Source organism: Leptosomus discolor, chromosome 3 (genome assembly GCF_034619465.1).
Source record: "Leptosomus discolor isolate bLepDis1 chromosome 3, bLepDis1.hap2, whole genome shotgun sequence".
NCBI lineage: Eukaryota > Metazoa > Chordata > Aves > Leptosomiformes > Leptosomidae > Leptosomus > Leptosomus discolor.
This window is the reverse complement of record NC_141393.1, coordinates 16,675,559-16,698,596: the sequence shown is the minus strand read 5'-3', so window position 1 is coordinate 16,698,596 and position 23,038 is coordinate 16,675,559. Positions and strand designations below refer to the sequence as shown.

Below are 23,038 nucleotides of genomic sequence, written 5' to 3'. Positions count from 1 at the left end.
GCTTGCACCTGGAAGATGAAAAGAGTACAATCAGAATATTGGCAATGTTAAATAGCATGCACTGCAAATTGCATTTAATTTCAGTATAGAACAAATAAATCCATATCCACTAGACCTAAAAGCTCCAGATAACCAGTGTCACCAAAAGCATAGGTCACTGGATGGATGTCTACAACATGTAATGCTGTGTAATAAAGAGGCTCCATCAACACATGCTCCAGATGCTGGTTGAAACCAATCAGAAATCAAAAGAATACATGTGTCTCAAGAGCAAGGTTGTTCTAACAATTACAAGGTTAATGAAGAGGCAGGGTAGAGGATGGAGATATGTTCCTGCAGTTAGATATGAGTTTGAAGAGTTGAGGTTTTGGAAGGATGAGCTTGGAGAATGAGATTATTTATGTTGTTACCCAGCTTATGCAAATACTGTCCTTTTGCTCAAGTTATGGATTGGAAATGTGTGTTGCTGACATTTTGGTTTGTGCTCATTAGTCCAATGTAGGTTGCCTTGTCTTTCAAGGTTCTCAGTCCCACTTGCCTGTTTCATTCAGTTGACCTGTCCTGCCTCACACCCCTGTTTTAAATTTTACAATACAGAGAGAGACTCCTTTGTTACTGCCTTTACTGCACTTAGTGAAATGTGGTCTTCATCTTTGCACTACGGTGCTTAATTAAAACTGAGTACACAAAATATGACCATAATTTTTGAGTAATTCTGCATCCAACAGCCAAATGTCTATATGCTTATCAAGCACTGACGCTTATCAGCCAACAAACCCAGTAACAGAGCACAGATGAGAACTCCATCCTTTCAGGAATTACAAATGTGTCCACTTTTTACTGCCAAGTTACCAGCTGAATCAGACAAATGTCTAAAGGTACATCTGAAAAACTTACCATCAAACCATAATATAAACAGTGGTATTTTAAAGACCTGGAAAAAGACAAACTATTTCTGTCACACAGTCCACAGAACTATGTATACAGATCTGGGAAGCCAGTCTTGCATTTGAATATCTCAGCATTCATTATCTGAGAGCACAAATGAAAAACACAGTTAACATTTTCACAGTAGAGTGGATGCTACACGCTCAACTTCTGTTTGGTTTTAGTAACATTTAAATGTATACCTGACATTTATGCCTGCAAATAGCTCCTTGTAAGACCCCAAGCTGTTCCGACCCATAGAATATTTACAGTACAGCTGCTGGTTTTCAGACTGTGCTCTTGCACCCGAGTTGGCTCACTGCAGCCTGACTGCAGGCAGGTCCTGGCCTACCTGATGACCACCATCTTTGCCAAACTTCTAACCAACCCACTGCAGACCTATTAAAACCAAGTTCCCTCACAAAGGTTGTACCACTTATCTCTTCTGTGACTTGTTTGCAGAAAGAGATTGTAACACAGAGACAGAAATACACAGGTGATTCCAGCGAGAACTGAGAAAGGCACACTGCTTGCCAACACTGATCTTCCTTCAGCTTTCTCAGTGAAAACTAGAGCTGCAAACTAAATGTCTGCTGTGACAGTCAGAACATTGGGGAAAAAATATGGTGGTGATTGGGGAGGAAGTATCACTGAGTTCCACCCAATTCTTTCTTTATAAGAGAGGGTGTAAAATGTTGAGGGACATGCCACAGGACTGTCTGCTTAATGATGAGCAATATGAGATTCACAGGGCACATCTATCCTTTAGGGGACTATGGCTATCAATACACAAGGACAAGAAGCAAAAGTAACAATGAACCTCCTCAAAGAATTAAAAAAGACCTGCTGCAGCCTGATTCTAGTGCATGTAGGCTGGTAAAGGTTCTCTTCAGTTAATCTGTTGGTTGCAATGTCTGCTGTTGCTCTACCCTCTCTGTTTCACCCACTTAAAACTAGTCCACACAGTCCATAGCAGTTTGGTCTGTGAAACTCTCCGCAAGGGTGCAGGTGTCTACAAGAAAGCAACCCAGAGCATTGTAAGCCTATTCAAAGCCACGCTTTTTAGGACAGTAGGAAAAGCAGAGCCAGCTTTTCTTATTGTGTCTTTTGCAGCAATGCACTAAATGTAGCCACCTCATGTGACCTTTTTCTTTTTCTCTGCACAGAAATGGTTTCCTTCACAGCTGAAAATGTTACACGACTTTACAACATTGTCGCCACCCAGGAGCTCAGAGTCAGTCCAGCGAATTTCCATAATAATTCAGGAGTGCATCAGCTGAATCAGTATGAATGTATTAATTCAGATGTATGGAAATGGCTACAGAATTTTCAGCCTGGATTCCTCTGGTTTATATTTATTCTAGGAGCAATAGAAAATTCTTTTGTCCTCATTGTCCTGTGTTTCCACAAGAGTCGCTGCACAGTGGCAGAAATTTACCTAGCAAACATGGCACTTGCTGACCTAATGTTAGTCTGTGCTTTGCCTTTCTGGGCCATTAATATTTCTAATAATTTTCAATGGCCTTTTGGCCTGTTCCTCTGTAAAGCTGTCAACATAATGAGTAACATGAACTTTTATTCTAGCATTTATTTCCTGACATTAGTGAGCATTGACCGCTATCTGGCCCTGGTGAAAACCATGTCTCTTGGACGGATGCGACGAACTGCCTGTGCCAAATGGAATAGCTTTGTGGTCTGGACATGTGCATTGCTCATATGTTCACCTACAATGGTGTTCCGAAATTTACAGTATTACGAAGAATACAACATCACAGCCTGTGGTCTTGTTTACCCATCCAGTTACTGGGAGCCTGCAAACAACTGCTTGCTGAATATTGTGGGCTTTGTGATCCCACTCTGTGTAATCACCTACTGCACTATGCAAATCGTCAAAGCGCTACGAAGCAGTGAGCTGCAAAAACTCAAGTTAGTCCAGACAGAGAGGAGAGCCACCGTTCTGGTCCTTGCTGTGCTCTTGCTGTTCATCGTTTGCTGGCTTCCGTTCCAGATCAGCACGCTCATCGACACAATCCGTTACTTTGCACCCACTTTCAAATGCCTGGAAGATATCAATGACATAGTGACCCAGATAGCTACGTACTGTGCCTTTAGCAACAGCTGCCTGAACCCAGTCCTGTACGTAATTGTTGGGAAGCACTTCCAGAAGAAGGCTGTGGAATTCTACAAGGACTTGTTCCCAAAAAGATGCAGAAAATCACAGTCTGTGCAGATGGAAAACTCTCTGGACACTTTAAGAACTTCCATTTCAAGTGAATGCCCAAGAAAAAAGTCTGTTTTCCAGTCACCACGATAGCACAATTTGTTTACTGCAGGAAAAAAGCATCCTAACATATCAGTCTCCACTAATATCCATCTGCTACGGGTCCACAGAATAAACACGTGGTAGTATTCATCACTTGTGGGAAACCAACAGTTCGATCTTATTGGAAACTTCATACAGAAACATTTTTCATGCTTGAATCCTACTTTGTAGCATACTTACATTTTCATGCCTGAATAATATTTGATGCATGTATTATTTGAAATGTTTGCATTTCTAAGGCGTGCATACATGTATATACAGTCCTCTGAATAGAGCCCCAGTATAGAAGCTATTGTCAGGGTTGTGCAATTACTTATGGTACCCGTACAGTTTGTTAGACTAGATTTTTGATAGGAAGGGCTTGTATTTGAGTACATTGTGGTAAATGAATCCTGTAGGACTATTACTCAAATGGATTTTTAAGCGGATTTTTAAGTGTGGCTATCCTCTGGGCTTTTACTTTCTCTGTTCAGTCATTCAAAAATATTTTGATTTTTTGATTGACAAGCTGAGCCTTTTTTCAATTTCTCTGCCCTTGCTAGTAACAGGTTTACATCAGCTTGTCTGTATAGAAAGCAGATCAAAAAAGGCAGTAGTGTAAGGAAGGCCGCAGCCAGCTGCATGAGGTTAGCTGTTTTATTTATATCAGGAGATTTTTTACCCCTTCTACACTGAGGTGAAAGCACTCACTCCTTTTGAGTGAGTGAATGTTATTTACATTCATACCTGCAGCTCAGAGACTTTTAATAATCCCAAAGCATAATGAATATTTGTAATGTTATTTAATGGAAATATATAACTCAGCACAACTGGCATAATCTCACAAGTAGAAGAAACTGAAAATATCATAGAACGGTTTGCATTGGAAGGGACCTTAAAGACCATCTCCTTCCAATCCCCCCACCATGGGCAGGGACACCTTTTGCTAGACCAGGTTGCTCAAAGCCCCATCCAATCTGGCCTTGAACACTTCCAGGAATGGGACAGACACAACTTCTCTGGGCAACCTGTTCCAGTGTCTCAGTACCCTCACAGTGAAGAACATCTTCCTAGTATCTCATCTATATCTATCCTCTTTCAATTTGAAACCGTTACCCCTTGTCCAACCACTACTGCCACTGATAAAGTCCCTCCCCACCTTTCCTATAAGCCCCCTTTTAAGTACTGGAAGGCTGCTATAAGGTCTCTGCGGACCCTTCTCTTCTCTAGGCTGAACAACCCCAACTCTCTCATCCTGTCCTCACAGGGGAGGTGCTCCAGCCCCCTGATCATCTTTGTGGCCCTTTTCTGGACCTGCTTGAGCAGGTCCATGTCTTTCTTGTGCTGGGGACCCCAGAGCTGAACACAGTACTGCAAGTGAGGTGTCACCAGAGCAGAATAGAGAGCGAGAATCACCTCCCTTGAACTGCTGGCCTGACATCTTTTGATGCAGCCCAGGATGTGTTTGGCTTTCTGGGCTGCAAGGGCACATTGCTGGCTTGTATTCAGTTTTTCATCCACCAGTACCCCCAAGTCCGTCTCTGCAGGGCTGCTCTCAATCCACTCATCACCCAGCCTGTGTGGGTGCTTGGGATTGCTCTCATCCAGGTGCAGAACCTTGCACTTCAACTTGTTGAATCTCATGAGGTTCATGCAGCCTCACTTCTCAAGCCTGTCAAGATCCCCCTGGACAGCATCCCTTCACCCCAGCATGTCAACCGCACAACACACCTTGATGTCATCAGCAAACTTGCTAAGGGTGCACTCAGTCCCACTGTCCATCTCTCCAGCAAAGATGTTAAACAGCACCAGTCCCAATATTGATCCTGAAGAATATCACTCGTCACTGGTATCCGCTCAGACATTGAGCTGTTGACCGTGACTCTTTGACTGCAACCTTCCAGGTGATTCCTTATCCACTGAGTGGTCCATCTGTCAAATCCGTGTCTCTCTAGTTTAGAGATGAGAATGTTGTGCAGGACAATGTCGGATGCTTTGCATGAGTCCAGGTAGATGATGTCAGTTGCTCTTCCCTTATCCACCAATGCTTTAACCCCATTGTAGAAGGCCACCAAATTTGTCGGGCACAATTTCCCTTAGTGAAGCCATGTTGGCTATCACCAATCACCTCCTTATTTTCCATGTGCCCTAGCATAGTTTCCAGGAGGATCTGCTCCATGATCTTGCTGGGCACAGAGGTGAGACTGACTGGCTGTAGTTCCCTGGGCCTTCCTTTTTTCCCTTTTTAAAAATGGGTGTTTTGTCTCCTCTTTTTCAGTCAGTGGGAACTTCACCAGACTGCCACTTCTCAAATGATGTATAGTGGCTTAGCAACTTCATCTGCCAGTTGCCTCAGGACCCATGGATGAGTATCATCAGGTCCCATGGATTTGTGCACCTTCAGGTTCCTTACGTAGTCTCAAACCTGATCTTCTCCTACAGTGGGTGGTTCTTCATTCTGTCAGCCCCTGCCTTTGCCTTCTGTGACTTGGGCGGTGTGGCTGGAGCACTTGCTGGTGAAAACTGAGGCAAAAAAGTCATTCACTACCTCAGCCTTCTCCATATCCCGGGCAACCATGTCTCCCGTATCCTCCTGGAGGTGGCCCACATTTTCCCCAGTCTTCCTTTTATCACTGAAATCCCTGTAGAAGTGTTTCTTCTTGCCCTGATGTCCCTGGCCAGGTTTAATTCTATGAGGGCCTTGGCTTTCCGAACTAGATCCCTGGCCACCCAGATGTTTTCTCTGTATTTGTCCCAGGCTAATTGTCCTTGGTTCCACCCTCTGTAGACTTCCTTTTTTTTTGTTTGAGTTTCTCCAGGAGCTTCTTGTTCATCCACACAGGTCTCCTGGCATTTTTGCCTGACTTCCTCTTCACTGGGATGCATTGCTCCTGAGCTTCAAGGAGGCGATCCTTGAATATTGATCAGCTGTCTTGGGCCCCTTTTCCTTCCAAGGCTTTATCCCGTGCAAAGGCAAACATCACCTAACGGCCTTAGAAATCTAACTGATGCTAATAGGAGTCTTGAAAGTTCAAAGTATTCAAGAATGGCCTTTTCAAACTCTCATAATACCTACATTTTATTTATAGGGTTAATCTGAGTGACTTTAACACAAGATAGCTTTTCCCCAGTTGGACTGGATTTGTCACCTGAATTGAGTTTACACAGCAGACAGACTTATAGTGTACTGAATTGTCAGTATGCACTTTTACCTCTAGGAACCTTGGTCAAAAGCTGAGTTGGATGCCATCTGAAATCATCTGAAACTAACAGAGCCTTTGGCCTTTTCAAAGCACTTAAGGTTATATAGCCTTAAAACCACCAAAAGTAATGGAGTTTGGTGACATAAGCATACTCAAACTGCAAATGTGTGGTCTTTATTCAAAATGGAGGATAAAAATTCCATTTCAGATGGGAAATTTGTATTACAACTTTAAATAATCAAACACCAAAAATGCTCTGGAAGTGTGCAGATGTGCTGTAAAAACTATGGGATTTAAATCACTGTAGATAATTTGTAGGCAATATCCATAAGGTTTTTTTAATAATCCAGTGTAATCCTATGTCATAAATACTTCCATTGTTCATTGGCCACAGAAGAGACTTTTGAGTATTTGGTACTGAGAAGTAAAATATAAACATGTTATTATATTAATATTACATTAATTTAAATAATGTAAATATATAGACACATTATTTTGCTATGCAGTAAGCATGTACAACAGAAAATAAACTACTTAAAGAAATGAGATTTGCTGGCACTGTCTTTTCTAGCCTGTGTCCTGTTACTCAAGAATGACTTGCCAGAAGTGCAACTGTTGCAGGTACTTTCTTTCAATTCCCATTGTGCCGAAGGAAAGTGAGCTAAACCCACAGAATTTTAGCTATTTTCAAAGCTTTGGGTCAGCTTTCTTTTCAGGGCCCATTTCTGAGTGGTGCTGACCACCCTCAGTCTCTTCAGATTTGAAGTTCAAATCTGAATTAGGGCAGCTAAGGATACTGAAATCTTTTCAGTAGCTTTTCTCTGCCCACTAGTAGCTCAAGGTCCCATGAAACAGCAGATATTACTTTTCTTTGTGAGGACCTGTGGTGCACAAGAGCCTATAGGTGCTGTTTGCGTGATGGACCCTCTGCCTAAAGTTTTACTCTTCTCTCAAGGCGGCAGCAATGGAAAGCCCCTGCACTAGCCTCTGAAGACCACAGAATGCACAATGTTGGCTCACAGACTGATTCGGGTTCTTCCCCACATTCTCGTGCGATCATGCATTGCGCAGTATTTGCATGTACCATTTATGCAGGTAAAAAAAAAAACCAAGAAACAAAGTACAATGTCCAAGCTACGTCTTACCTACTGGCAGTTCACAGTTGCACTCAAACTGTTGGGTCTGTCCTGTTTTCTCAAAGAAACAAGGCAAAATATGAGAAGGTTTCTTGGCAAAAAGAGAGCAGACTTTGTCCTGAGGATCTCAGAGCTGGAGATATCAAACAGTAAACACACCACCTTTTTATTCCTTTTTATCTTGTCTCCCTTCCACAGCTGCTCCCATCTTTCCTTTTACCCTAGTCTGCCACATCTCTTATTGAGACTTTGGCCACGCAAATGGCTGACTCCACATTCAGTCCAATGGAGGTGGCTGGGGACCATTGCCAGAGGAATAGCAAGGATATCAACAGCCAGTTGGTATTTCTGGCCCGTGATAGGTACAGGCAGGAATAATTCTCATCTTGTCACTGTCTGGTTTTTCAGGCTGATTAGTGTCTTCACTTGAAATGCTAAATTAACCATCTTAAAAGCTGTCAGCACAAACAGCTGGTGCTTCTTTTGGACAGGACAAGGTTGCTCTTTTTTAGGCAGGGTTTCTGTGGAGAAGTCAGGATCCCAGTTCAGGTCCTCCACATCCCCAAGCAGTGCTTCAGTCATTGAATCATCCTTTCATTCCATTCCTCCATCAGCACTTTGTGGGTTTCCAGCCTATATTGGCTCCTTCCATATTGTGCTGTTTCAGCCTCTGTAAACAGTAGTTAGTAGGGTTTGAATATACTGCACTGTGATGCTACCAGGATCATTTCTTAGGAATTGCAAATCACTGCACCAGAGTTTAAGCTCTCCTTGGCAACCACCGTCTATAGTACATGTAAAGAAATCAAACCAAGCTGATTGAAGAATTTTACATCCCAAGGTTGCATCAAAAGACTTTTCTTGTGGTCTAGAAGAGATGAACAGTTATAGCAGATAACTATGTTGATTCGCAAATGATTGCAATAAAGAAAATCAAACCATTAAATCATACTGTTCCAGAAAGATAGTTTGTTCAGATCATTAAAGGCCCCAGCTATGTTAAAAGGAAGATTTTTAACAGCTGAACTGTTGGACCAAGAGCCAGAACTCTGGAGACCTTTTGGGTTTCTGCTGTTTGTCCGCTGTATAATGTGTGTAATAATTGAGCAAACAGCCTTGCCTCTGCCTTCACCAACATATTTGTTTAATCTTTCTGATCAGAGAGGCCCAGTTTGCATTTGTAAATTCCTATGCAGCTCTAGAGAACATGTATTTTTTGCAGGAAAGTCAACACAGACAGGGTGGCTGAAGATCATATGAGCTTAAAACATAAACTAGCGTGCTGTGAGTATCCTGAGTTGAAGGTACCAATAGACAGATACATTTGGATTATATATAAAGAGAAAAAACTTTTAACTGTTGACTTTTACAACTCTTGTGAACTAATCCTTCACCTCCCTTTAATTTGTGGTCCGTTACATCTGTGCAAACTGTAAAATGTTACCAAATCATTACATGCTTTCTACAGTTAAAATGAAGACCCAAGTTGCAAAGAAATAATAAATTAAATCCCCTTTTTGTATAAAGTTACAGCTTCTTACGTAGACTCATTCTAAGTTGTTTAAGAGCTGGAGCTATAGCAGTGCCTATTCATTTCACTATTTCCACCAAAGATATAGACTCCCAATTCTTAATCTCCCCAGTACTGAAAAAAGTTCTAAATATGACAATGAAAAACAACAGAAAATAAGAATCTAGATTTAGAAAGAGGAGTTGGATTTGCAAACCAATATTTTGATCCCGTTTTGAAGTGATGAGTTTTGTAAGAGTGTTATCATATAAATTTTAGACACAGCTGCAGTTTTCTATTCAGAGTCTGCGAGTGAATGTGAATGTTGGCAGCTCCTGGAGATTCATGTCCAAGCAAGGATGAATTCCAGACTTCTTGTTATTGCTCAAATGTTCTTCTTTATGGAAAAAATAACTTAAACACAGAAATGGACTAGCGTAAGCAAAGAGGAAGCTTTGGAAAGTCTGTGACGAAGATCTCCTGTTGTATTGCACTTACCTTAATGAATCAGCATGCGAAGTGTTGGTTAGAGATTGATCTCCTGTAGTTTACTAAGATTCCTTAGGTAACACGTAATTAAAAAAATGTTGTGTTTCAGGTCTTCGCCAAAACACATGTTTTGAACAAGATATTAAAAAAAATTGTCTTGACAGAAGCGAAGCATATAGCTTCATTTGAGATGTATTTTTTTATACTGTTTCATCTGTTTAATAAAATAAGTAAATGTTTAAATAGAATGTTATTTAAATGCAAGAAGTATTTACTCATTTTCAATCTTCAAATTAAATGTTGTGTTCTTTAGAGTTTCCTCTACTTTGGTGGCATTAACCAGGACAATTTTTTAAATTTGTCAGTTTTACAAGTGTTTGCATAACTCTAACTTAGTATCTTTTTAATGAATAAAAAGTGTTTATCATGATGGTAGGGAAGTTCGTAAGAAGATATCACCATGCAGTTTTGCATGGCTTATCATTTTACCTCACTTATTGAACAAGAATAAACACAGTCAAATAAGAATTCAGAGAGATGGAGCATGTGTTGGGTAGGTAGCCCATGGGAAGAATGTTTTCATATAAGCAAATAACATTCCAGTCCCTTGATAATTTCTCACTGGTTTTTAAAAAGAAGTTGAAAAATCCTATTGTTTGCACAGATACACTTGAGAGACATTTATATTTAAAATCTGATTTGCATCAGATACAATTTTTTGAAAAATATTGCTCTAATCAGAGGACAATCAGAATGAGAAAGATAAAAATAATCTATAAACAACAAATCTCAAGCTACAAGGTCCCAGCAGGTAATCAGATAAAAAGAAGACAATTTGTGGGTGCAAACCTACGAAAATACAGCAGTTATGGTGCACTACTGAGAAGTAATGTTCACAGAAATTCATGCCTTAGACACCTGTAGTGGGTTGCAAAAGACATTGCTTTTTAAAACTGGTGGAAAGGCTGACACAGGGTTTAGTGAGTCCACGTTTCAGCACCCCTTCCTGTATACCAGTTCTGCTTTAAGCCCACTTCCTTGGCATGGTCCTCCCTGAGGCAGGCAGAGGAAGGAACTCCCACCACAACTAAAACCTAGTTCAAAGTTTGTCTTTGTGTGCATTGCAACTGAGAGGGCAGTTCAGAGCTGCTGATAAAATTGGTTTTTGTTATGGACATAGTTAGTCATACAAAGGAACTTTTAATTGCCAGGACCTGTACTTGAAAGCTTTATTTAGTGGTCACAGGAGGACAAAAGTCACAGCATATGGCTTATATGATTTCACAATGAGCATGAAATATTTCACATGCCTTGAAAATTACTACAGCTGACATTTGGAGAAATAAAAAAAAAAAAAAAAAAAAAAAATTTCCTGGGGCTTTCTTCCAAAATATAACATCACACACATCATACACGGCCAAGAAAATGCTCAGACAGCACTCAGTCATTTAGTCGTGCCTCAGCATGAATCTTTGAATTCTCAGTAAGCTCTGTACTGCTATTTACCAACTGTTTCAGCATTTGAAACTTTGCCTAAATCACAAAGAAGGACAAGGAGTAAGTATGTCTATCTGTTTTTAATGTCTTACCTTTATTAAAACTATTTCACATACTTTTTATATAAAAAAAAATCTTTTGTGCTCTCTGTTCTAGTAAGACTTTTGTGCTCTCTGTGCAGTCTAGTATGACTTTCTCTTTTTCAACATGAAACTAACTCTGAAGGTCAGGATTAGTTCTCTTTATGTGTAAAAACATGATTCATTTTATAAAATTTCTTTATAGCTGAACGTTTACCTGCTTGCAGAACTTTCTCTTTCAAAAAGAATCTTTATTTGTAAGATTATTGCCAAAGCTCAAGCTGTATTTATTTAGTGTTTCCAGAACACATGATCCTAATTGAGTAGTATGTATTAGTATTAACAAGGGTGACATACTCACTGTACACAGAAATTAACCAGAAATTAGTTCAAAGTAGGAAAACTATGTTATTATCTGCATAAAAGATAACTGGAATGTGTTAAAACCATTCATGTGGCTAATTGTCCATTAGCGTTAAATACTTAAAAATACTTACAGAAGAAAATTGCCTTTGAAGAAGAACTGAAATTAAGCAACTGAAAATGAATTGCATTTTCTGTCAAGAAGACACCTGGAGCTTTACGTTAATAAAAGGCTTGTGGCTTGTGGTAGTGCTCAGACACTGGCTACTAGACTCCAAAGAAATTTTCCCGATGACAAACTCTACAGAAATTTCATGTATAATTGTGAGCTGAACAAGAAGTCTGATTTAGCTGTGGCTAAAATCTAAGTTGCAATGGAAAGTAAATGTTCCTGAAGTTTCTAGTTTAATCCATAATGAATGAACTTGTGGCTCCAGCCCAGTGATCATATCCTAAGTATGCAAAATGACTGGCATAACCTGACAGCAAGAAATCATCAGAAAATGGGCAAGTGAGAAAAATAAACACCTCTCTTTCCTCTATATTTAGTAAAAGTAGTAATTCTGTTTATAAAAGCAAATGTTTGACTATTATCTTTTTTTCTAAATTATTTTTGACAGATAATGTTTCAGAATTTCTTCCATTATTCTTACACACCTTAGCCATCCTCCTGCTATAAAAAGCTTAGATTCCTGCTGTCTCACAAATAGTCTCCTGCTGTCTCACAAATAGCCTTTTTGATGCTAATCGGCAATTTATTTGCTCTCTATATCTTCTCTTCAGTTTTAGATCCTCTCAAGTTACCTCATTTTGCATGAGACTGTCAGTGAACTAGATAACATTCAAACTGTTGTGAGGGAATGAAAAAGCCAGAGAGCTGTGTTCAGTTGTAGCCCAGTTCCCTGATAAGACTGCCAGCTTGAGTGAGTTCATGAACTCAGAAAAAACTTTGCTGCACACTTAATTCTGCAAAGATGAAAAATGTTCTGTGCATTAAGTACGAAGTTGTGCGATGTGGAATATTAGTACTTAACTAATTCCCAGAGGCATCACAGAGGTAAGTATTGCAAGCTGCTCAGATACAGACATCACTAAGGCTGTACATATATGTAAGAGATGAACGATGGTCCTAAATGCTCTGTTCAGAAACTCCATCCTTAGCTACCTCCTTGGTGTAAAAATACAGAAACTGAAAGAGCAGAGTTAAACAGCTGTAACAAAAAGCTAAAGCTCAGGATACTGATTGCAAAATACTGATTTTTTAAAATGCTTTTTTTTTTTTCTTTTTTATGACTGGCATGCTCCACTTGCATGTGAAATACTGAAACGTTAGATATCACCACAGGCTCCATAGCATCTTGCCTACCATAATGATTCTGAGACTGAATGTTTGTAAAAAAACACCACTGTGAGGGTGGTGAGGCACTGGCACAGGTTGCCCAGAGAAGCTGTGGCTGCCCCCTCCCTGGCAGTGTTCAAGGCCAGGTTGGATGGGGCTGTGACCAACCTGGTCTAGTGGAAGGTGTCCCTGCCCATGGCAGGGGGGTTGGAACAAGGTGATCTTTAAGGTCCCTTCCAACTCAAACTGTTATTAAAAAACTGATCCAGGTGCTATGTTCGATCATGACACCACCAGGATAATAAAGTAATCAAGTCACCGCAGGAGGCAGCTCCGGCAACTCAGTGGATTTTTCATGGGAGGATAACATCTTGCCTGTACTCTCATTCCTGCACAACCTCACATGGAGTTACCAGAGAGAAATAAAGGTATTGCCAATGCTATAAAGCATAAATGCTTTGGAGGCTGGGGCTGCCTCCATCCAGCTGAACTCAAATGAAATTTTTGAACTAGAGAAAAGTGTTGTGAATTTGGAGCTGCAGAGGCCTTCCCTCCAGGGAAGATTTTAAGCATACAATTTTGGAGGAGTCGGTGTTTTATTGCTACAAATGCTGACATTTGAGGGCAATAAGATGTCTTATCTAACAGTAATTTTAAACCCAAAGTTCAGGATGGGAGGAAGTGAGAGGGAACAAAAAACTGCAAAGTTAAGAAGTGATGCACACAGAGGGAGTAGCATTCCCAAATTCGGGGAAATGGGCATCATCCTGCTAAAGTTATACATAGCATGGAAAATAAGAGTAAGAGAAAGGGCAGGGAAGGGTGCAAAGCTAGCTTTGTGTCACCAGTGTGACTCCCGCAACTCTCAGGGAGCTGGCATTCAGCTGTATCTGTTTCTGTCATCGGTCTGGAGGAGACATACAGAATTACTTACACTAAATTGGCACTTTCCTTCCTCTGTGCTACTTTAAACAATGGCAGCAAAGAGAGGAAATTTCATAGATGCAGAGGAAGTTCAATCCTTGCCAATATTTGGAACATTTCTCACCACTGCACATAACAAAGCATGGATTGATCTAGCCTATAATGATAAGTGAGCACTAATAACAATTTTCCCGCAGTTAAATGTTTGTTACAGCACTGATGGGAGACAACTTTTGGAATGTTATGCTTCTTTTTTGCAGTCCCTTTCTTTCATTTCAAAGACGTCTCTGGTTCACCTCAGAATTAAAAAAAAAAAATGACTGAAAATCCTCTACTGAATGTTCCCTCCTCAAACCTGAGTGATAACAAGAGAAACGAAACTATTTGCCGAGACCTGAACGACTGGTGGGAAATCGTGTACTATATAGTACCCAAGTATATTAACACCATCTGCATTATTGGAATGCTTGGAAATGTACTTGTTCTCTTCACTTATTCACTGCACAAGGGCCCCCTGAAGATAGCTGAAATCTATCTTGTGAACCTAGCTGTTGCTGATCTTATCTTCCTCATGTGCCTCCCTTTCTGGACAGAGAACATCAGGAATGAATTTAACTGGCCGTTTGGCAATTTCCTCTGTTGCAGCACCAGTGCGTCTATCAGCCTAAACATGTACACCAGCATCTACTCGCTAGTGGCAGTCAGCGTGGATCGCTATTTGACTTTTGTTCATACCTTGAACCACAGAGTGATACGGTGCAAAAAGATGGCCAAAGGGATCTGCTTGCTCATCTGGCTCTTTGGCATCTTTCTCAGCATCCCAAACTTTATGTTTCGGACTGTGAAACACTTTCCCCTGTGGAATATTTCAGCATGCACTTTAGACTTCCCCACCCAATCGTGGGTAACAGCTGAAAATCTGGTATTCAACATAGTAGGGTTTGCGTTGCCATCTACAGCAATCATCTTCCTTAATTTCTCTACCATTCGCTCCCTACAAAAAAAAGCAAGAGAACGAAGAGCACTCAGAACAAAGGGTTGCAAGGAGCACAAAGGCACAAAGGCTACCAGGCTGATCTTCACAGTCGTACTCATGTTTCTGTTGTGCTGGACTCCTTACCATGTTTTTGTATTCCTTGATATATTGTACGAGACAGAAGTGATCAAAGGCTGCTTCTGGGGGGAACTGCTTAACTTTGGTGAGCAGTTTGGTTATACTCTGGCTACCACCAACAGTTGCATTAACCCTTTGATTTACGTCTTTGTTGGGAAATACTTCAGGCAAAAGGCTTTAGAAGTTTTTTCACAGTTTATTCCCTGTGGATTTTCTTTGAGTTGGGTAGCGTTCAAAGAAAAGTCTTCATATTTCAACATGTTTCAAGTCAGGACTGGTTTAACCTAATGCTTCTCAGTTCCATTTTTATTTTGATATCACAACTTATTTAAAAATCTAATTTAAAATTAGTATGAATTGCACTGATCTGGCATTGATAAACTAATTATTTATTAATCACTTGACTGCTTATTTGTCCCCAGATTTCCTTTTCTTTTTCTGTATTATCCATCTAAATGCATAATATGTGGTACTAGAATTTTATACCAAACCATCTAACTTGTCTTATCAACTATCAGTAACTTGAAAGAAAAACTCTTTGACAAGTTATCAGAAGTCCAGTTTCTCTACAGAAAGCCATAAGCTGGCTGAATATTTTACTGCATTGTATCTGTGATGATAACTACTATGCCACCAACAACACTATACATATAATTTTAATGTGTATTACAGAGCAAACATGATAGCAGCTGATAGCTGCATTTGAAAAATTATAAAATAGCTCCATTTTTTTAAAAATTATTTTAAATAGTTTGCACTTTCACAGTAGCATATGGAAAATTTTAATAATTTTTTATGCATTTCAAATATATTCAATGCATATTGTACAAGACAATGTACTACAAAGAAAATGTACATAAGCTGTAAAAAAAGCAAAGCATTATCCTCAAAATCTGACTTTTTTTTCGATCCAGTAAAAAGTTACACATTCATCAAGTACGTAAAGATTCTTCTTATTTTTATGTATGAAATATTAGTGATGGCCACTGATACTGTATTATTTTGGAATATCTTTCATCTGAGGCAAATCCTTAGAGTTTTATATCTTTATGAATCAAAATTAATAAACAGCATAACATTCCATTTTACACCGTAGTCTTGTTCTTTCTTATATTTATTTTGTATTTTGTCTCCTTCTCTGTTCCTTTGAGAAAAAACAAATATATAGTTCTGTGATTAAAAATCCTTGCTGTTACCATAATATAAACTCTGGTAGTGGCAGCAATAGTAATAATAATGACATAACAATAATACACCAGACAGCAGATAAGAAGAAGGAAATGTCTTTTCCATCACAGCCACAATTACACAACAGCCTTAAGACAACTGAGATATCCGTTCCTCTAACTATAAAAGTATGCCTATGTACAAATATGGAAGAAAAAGACAGGAGATACAGTGCAGCCTGTTCAGCCAGAAGGATACTGAGTGCAGAAAGGGGAGTACAAGCACTTAATTTGTATAACAGTTCATTTCATTAGTTACTATAAAGTCTGTTCAGTCTTGTACTCACTGTAACAATGCTGCATTTTCCGCAGTTTTTTTTAGTGTTGCCATTTTGAATATGGAATTAATCTCTTATTTGATTATAGAAACCTGCCCATTCAACTTCACTGCAATAACGTTAGTGTTCACCTTTAATGATTCCCCCGAACTTTTTGAGTCTGAAGAGTGGAAGCCTTTTGAAGAGCTAAAAGTCTATCTTCCTGCAGTGATGGTTTAAGAATTAAGGGTGAATTAAGGGATCAGGGAGGAAGAATCACTCGTAGCTTTATTAGTTTCATTTCTACTGTGACAGGCTTCTTTAAAATAAATGTCAGGGTTAGACACTAGCAGTACCAATGGCGTGTAAAGTCCGATGAGTCATCTGAGAACAAAAACTCAATCCAACCCTATTAAAAACTGTTGCACACTGAGTTTATTTAATACATCCCCAGCTGAATCCTTAATTTGAAAAACTTCCAAGCAGAGAGATTTTCTGGGAAAAAAAAAAAAAGCCAAAATCATGAAAAAAGTGTATAAACAGAAGTGCCGTTTTCCTACTACGCATGGGGACCTTAAAAGGGAAAAATATCTTGTCTTGTCTGACTAACATTTGTCCATGTTATGCAATGTACACAAATAAAGGGAAAACCACTTCTTGAGCACTGTGCCATATTTAGGTTATGAACTAATAGATTAAAAATCAATCTGAAATCTGAAACCAACGGAAAGCCTCCCATTTACTTCAATGGGCAAGTGACAAAGGCTTTCATAAAAGTGCTGCTTCTATTTTACATGTGCACAACTGTCAGGATAAGCATCTATAGTTTAAATACTGCTTATAACCATTTAACAGGGTCTTGCAAATCAATGGATTTACTCTCCAATACGAATGTACGTAAATGGAAGTTTTTTATCCATGAAGTAAAAACAGATCAGCACCTCTCATTACTGATTATGTGACCTGTATTAATATTGAAAAGTAGTAATAATAAATGCAATTTACTCTACAGCAAATGCAAAATTCAGTATTCAATCTGAAATAATCCAGTGCAGAGATACGGGATGAAGCTTGAGAGACTAACAGCCGTTCAGCAGAAAAGGACCCATAGATTAATAGTTGAACATGACCGGGGAGTGTCACGTTCTTTCTGCCTTGAAGGTGTATATCACAGCAGGTAATGAGCTTAGATGGCAGTCAGGGAGGCTCAGGATAAGCATTAATAAAAACCTTCTAGTGGCAAAGCTAGTGATAGGCTGCCTTGGAGAAAATCCAGCACCGCAGCAATGGAAGCCTCTGAGACCATTTTAGACACCCATTGTTGGGGACAGTATGTGTGTAGTCTGTTCTCTTCAGCACAGGGGGGGATTTTTAATGATGTGCATCCCTCAACTGACTCTTTCTGCTGTGGTTTACAAGTAAAGTTTCCTTTTTTGCACTTTCAGGGCTCTTCACCTATCATCTTTCTATCAATAGTAAAATGACAGATCTCTTAGTCAGTCAACCAATACTGTCAGAATCCACCGCCCATGGGTTGTTCTTTTGAATAAACACCCTTTTTACCTTCTCTCGTGTTACTTCTCACACTCCTAGCAAACACTGTCAAGGGTTAATCCTTAAAAAACTTCAGTGCTGCAATAACAATCTTTCATAGGTGAGATCCCAGCACCCTAAGAGCTTGCAAGTTTAACTTAACTTGTTCTCCTTATTGTTTTACATTGAATTAGTATATTCTATATTTTAATTATAATTTCTCTAGGGCAATACCTAATTTTTTGTTATATGTCCGGGCCATGCTTAGTGCCCAGCTTACTCTTAGTTTACAATACGGCCTGGCTAACACGATGATTCACTGAAACCTGTCTCAAGGAATAATACAGCCTGGACCTGCATTTGCAGTATCAAAATATTTTGACAAGCTATTTGAATTTTACAAACTTAAACTGTAAAGGTAAACAGTTCTTATATCAGATTCTGCCTTTAACAGCAACAACAAAAAAACAAACAACAAAACAAACCAACAAGCCAAAGCCAGCTGGTCCATTTCTAAAATTGAAGCTAGAAGAAAAGATATTGATCACTAAAAATAAAGACAGAAGCATTTTCAGAGATCTATAGCCACATGGGCTTCTGGTCTGCCAGGAGTCACGCTCCTGGGAAGACAGCTGTTTGCCATCCCTTTGGAAATTGTACCAAGTCAAGCAAAAATATTGACTCTTAGACAGAAGAAAGCAATCTGCATGCAGTACAGATATGCTGGAGCTTTCAGCAGCCAGATCCCATTCTCACAGAGATGCTTAGACCCTCTGCAGGTGCCTGTGACAGATTCACAAGAGACCTGGTCACAGAGCAACAGGACCCACTTCACTGCCTGTGGGTGGCTGTGGGCCAAGGGCGGTGGATGTCAAGGAAGCTGCTTGCTCATGGTCCTAATGAGCTTGTTGGTGCACTCCCAGCAGCAGGAAAGGAACAAGTGACAAAAGCTATGCCAGACTGCAGGACCAGAATCAGACTGGGTAAATGGGGCTGTGGCTGGAGATTAACAGTGAACAGAGAAATACCTGCCTGAAGACTGGGAGTTGAGAAACAGAGGACAAGACTGAGGGGAGAGAAGAAAGCAACTATCAGTGTCTCTGTCAGCCACTTCCCAATTCAGGAGAGTGTGGAGAAGCAGGGAGATCACATTGACCAAAAGAAAGCATTGAGGGAGGAGAGGAGCCAGGGGCTGGCTGTACCAGGAGACATAGCAGAAACCAGTGTGTGTGTGAAGGGGGAACAGCTTTGACAAGAAACTGGGAAAGGGCTGGGACCTGCTTGGCAAGGAGGCCAGAGAAAAGTGTAAAAAAGGGAAGAAGAGGCAGTTGCCTCAGGATGGGACTTGGGCTATCTTGTTCTCTTAAAAAAAAAAAAAAAAAAAAAAAAAGCTTGTCAAAATTAAAAACATTAAAAGAAATTCAAGTTTACCAAATCAAGCATTCAAAGGCCAGAAAATGTTTGACTTAAGACTGTCCCTAGCATCTCAGTGTGGTCTTCTTCAGAGTATAAGTTGTAATACAGTTTTCTATGACTAAGCTTTGAATTTCCAATATTGCGACTTAACCACTTCTGATTTAGCTTTGTGTCACTCTGCCCTGTTTGAGAGAGAAACACACTTACATAAACCAAAGAGTATCCTCAAAAAACCAAATCATTCACCCTGCATATTAAATAAAAACAACAGTATTGATAATACACATCCTGCCTTGAATTTTAAAGAAAGAAAACTTTGAAACAACATATCATTAAACTGAAAAAAATTGCTGCAGTGGGATTATATAGCAGCAAATGAGTCTAATAATCATATACAATCATAACTGAAAAGAATAGAAGAAATTCTAAAATAAGACAAATTAGAAATAATATTGTCATCAATACACATGTATTTCCTTGTGGCACAGTAGGATGCCTGACAAAGAGTAGACACCACCCTTGTCACTGGAAAGGAGGGGTCAAAACCAGCTTCATCACAGAAGAGTAAGGCAGGGTTGGGTCCATTGGGAGGGCAGGAGGAGGGCAGAAAAGGGGATTCAAAAAATCCTACTCTGTCAGCACAGGGCACATAGAGACTAGCTGGGAACCCAGATCCCCTGGGCTGGACCATGCAAAAGCAGCTTTTTTTTTATCTAAGGGAATTTGAAGCTTGAAAGCGAAACAAGCCCATCTAAAGAGTATGCCAGCTTTTCTTAGTTATTCTAGTGTTTTAGATGTTTTTTTCTTTGAGTTTTCAGTAGTTGCTGTTGATCACCAAGCCTGTTATTTCACACATGACTGAGAGTAAAATCCTGGGTATCTTTCCCAGCCTACTGGGTTAGATGACAGACCTGCTCCCTCTTTCCCTAGCCTCAAACAGTAGAAAGCCCTTGCAACTAGTATTTTTCTCTCCCTGGTAGTGAACTGCCATGGACCCATTTAGTCACAGGTGTCATGCCCTACTTGAATTCTCTTGAAAATACTGCATTGCAAATCCCCATCACACTGAGCAAGAGAAAATGTCAGCAAACGTCTGCTCCAAAGGAGGAGTGAACAACTTCTTTTTTTTCTTTCCTTTCTTGTTACCATTGCAAGAAAGGGACAGTCTTGCTGGGTGAGTTTATTCTGCAGGTGCTCACAAAGAACCAGAATTTGACCCATTCTTGAGGTTCAACCTGGTTATAAGCATGGCTTGCAGAGCTCCAACTTCCTCTCTGGGTCAATCCATGGCATAAATGCATCATACTGTCTCGTGTGAATGGTAAGAGGGGAAAAGCCTGCTTTAGCACTCTGCTCCTCTGTTTCTGGCAGAACCATGTCCACACAACCTACTTTGGCCCCGTTGTTGACACAACATCAAGCAGTGGTCATGGAGTTTATTAAAGGACATGACACAGTAAAAAGGGATCAATGAATTTAAAACTTCCTACTTTTAAAGCATGTGTGTGGCTGGTTGCAGAGCAGTCTACAGGAAAACACCTTAGGAAGCAATTGCTCAAGAAAATTGCTCCTCATCTGCCATCTTGATTTTGTGCACTGCAGGTTTCTTCCAGCAAAATCTTCACCATCTGCTAGTGATATTTTCTTTCAGGAGCTGAGGCATATTCTCCATCATCACTCTAATCTACAGCTACAGCTAGGAGAGATGTTCTCCTCTGGGAAGTAATTCACACACACAAAAGTTCACATTTGGTTTCATGCATTGCTATTTATCTATTTCAACTCCTGCACAGCAAATCCCCAACCACACATTAGGAATGAAACAAGCCACCACCATTTCCGAGAGGAAGAGAGGGAATAAGTCGCACATCCATCACACAAGAATAACTCAACAGATGAACTGCAAGGTCCAAATCCTGAAAAAACTCTTCAAATTGACCCAGTATCTTTTTGGTGTATGGACAAATGTACATGTCAGGTAGCTACGGAGTAAGAAATGCTTATCATTCAGCACTGGGAGGAGGAGAAGTAGAAATACTTAATCTGCAGCCTCAAGCACTCCTTATCTGAGTGACAGAACTGTTCTATGAATAACAGGTTAGAGAGCGAAACCTCATCTCACATGTATCACAGTAAATAGAAATTAATGGAGCTATATCTATTTGTACCAGCCAAAGGGCTACTCCTGAACTGAGATAGTGACTCTGAGTGCCTATTATTGCACTATTTTAAAGTGACTATAATTTTTTCAAAGTCAAAAGAATTAGGTCAGCATAGCATTATGAGCAAGGGTCTCCATCTCTATTTTTTTTTTTTTCTGCTATGTTTTTTTAGCTATAAAGCTTCTGATAAAAATCTCTTTCATGTGACAAAACTGCTGGTGTGCACTGTAGAAGTTATTGGGGGTGGTGGGGACTTACTCTTTTGGGACAAATCATGAAGAGACAGAACGTGCAATCAGACTCTAATGATAAAGCGAGACACTCATTAAGATCAGTTTTGAAAAAGATAGGTAAATTGCAAAAGAAAGCCAAGACTTGATACTAAATTTAATACATGGAAAAGCAGTTAAAACATTTTCAAAACGGAGAAGAAGAAAATTTTAAAATCAGGCTGCTTATTCTGCAAAACTTCAGTCAGCACTGAGCCACTGAGTGAGGCCTCTTGCCAACATTGCTTAACTCTTATCTGCGGCTTGCGTGCCAGCTTCCTGGCGTGGATGCCAGTAATTCATAAGGCAAACCACACACAGCAAGAACATAAAATCTCTCTGACGTGGCAAGTGGTAATCAGACAATGGGTGACGATATGTCTGATGGGAATTAACATCCTACAAATATACTTATGTTTTAGGCATTATTGCTGATAAATAGTAATCTACTGGAAGAGCCAAAATTTTTTGTGAGAAAATGTTATGATATTTAGCACAGTTTTGGCTCTTTCTGTCTTGCCTCACACATTTGAATGTGAAGGGCTGAAAAGCACCACTGGGTTGACTAAATACAGAGTTCTGCTACTGTAAGAAAACTGCTTTGTGTAGCATCATCAAATAGATGTTCAGGCAAACTTTCTTATTCCCAGGTTATGGGAAAAAATGAATACTCTGGGTTTTTTTTGGCAACAGCTTCAGAGCTGTTAAATAATAACCCATCCCTATCAGGCTATCATGGAAAAGGTTATCATTGCCCTATTAATGGAAGAAGGAATTAATGATGGCAGAAGATCAGTGCAACAAACTGAATTGCAGGTATATGGGAATGCACGTAGAATGCCATTTGTGGATGGTATCAAAATCCCTACAGCCAACCCTGGGGTACTCTTCATGACTTGATAACAAAGGAGAGAGAGAAGTAAATTCAAGCTAATGGGAAAATACCTACTAGAAGCAAGCTCCAGAAAAGAAAAAGTCTTTCTTTTTATCAAAGGACTTTCAGGTGTGCATGTTACTGAAGCTTCGTACATCCTAAACTTCAAGGCAATTCTTTGCTAAATTGTCGCTGCAGATCAAGAGTAACATTCAGGTGCTCAGTGATGCACTAGAGACACACACCTTCCTTCCACACACAGCCTTGTTCACACCAAGACTTAGTATATTTTCTTAGGCCTTCCCAATACATGCACTTTAGTAGCCCAAGGGGAGAGGATAGTGGTCTATCTACCAATCGTACAACGACTTCTCGGTTGCAACTACCAATTGTTCAACTCCCCAAAACCACAGAGCA

At 39.9% G+C, this 23,038-nt stretch overlaps 2 protein-coding genes across 2 annotated transcripts; both read left to right on the top strand.

The window, feature by feature from the left end:
- Positions 1-2,095: 2,095 nt before the first annotated feature.
- BDKRB2 (bradykinin receptor B2) lies at positions 2,096-3,241 on the top strand. The gene has a single exon (XM_009949871.1). The coding sequence runs from the start codon at positions 2,096-2,098 to the stop codon at positions 3,239-3,241; it is 1,146 nt and encodes a 381-aa protein (XP_009948173.1).
- A 10,729-nt stretch (positions 3,242-13,970) lies between these two features.
- BDKRB1 (bradykinin receptor B1) lies at positions 13,971-15,172 on the top strand. Its single transcript, XM_009949872.2, has one exon. It carries the CDS (start codon positions 14,087-14,089, stop codon positions 15,170-15,172), a length of 1,086 nt encoding a protein of 361 aa, XP_009948174.1. The 5' UTR covers positions 13,971-14,086.
- Positions 15,173-23,038: the final 7,866 nt, after the last annotated feature.

What these genes read in the sequence shown, in the direction of transcription:
- BDKRB2 (XM_009949871.1), top strand. Translation starts at nt 2,096, where the DNA reads ATGGTTTCCTTCACAGCTGAAAATGTTACACGACTTTACAACATTGTC.
- BDKRB1 (XM_009949872.2), top strand. Translation starts at nt 14,087, where the DNA reads ATGACTGAAAATCCTCTACTGAATGTTCCCTCCTCAAACCTGAGTGAT.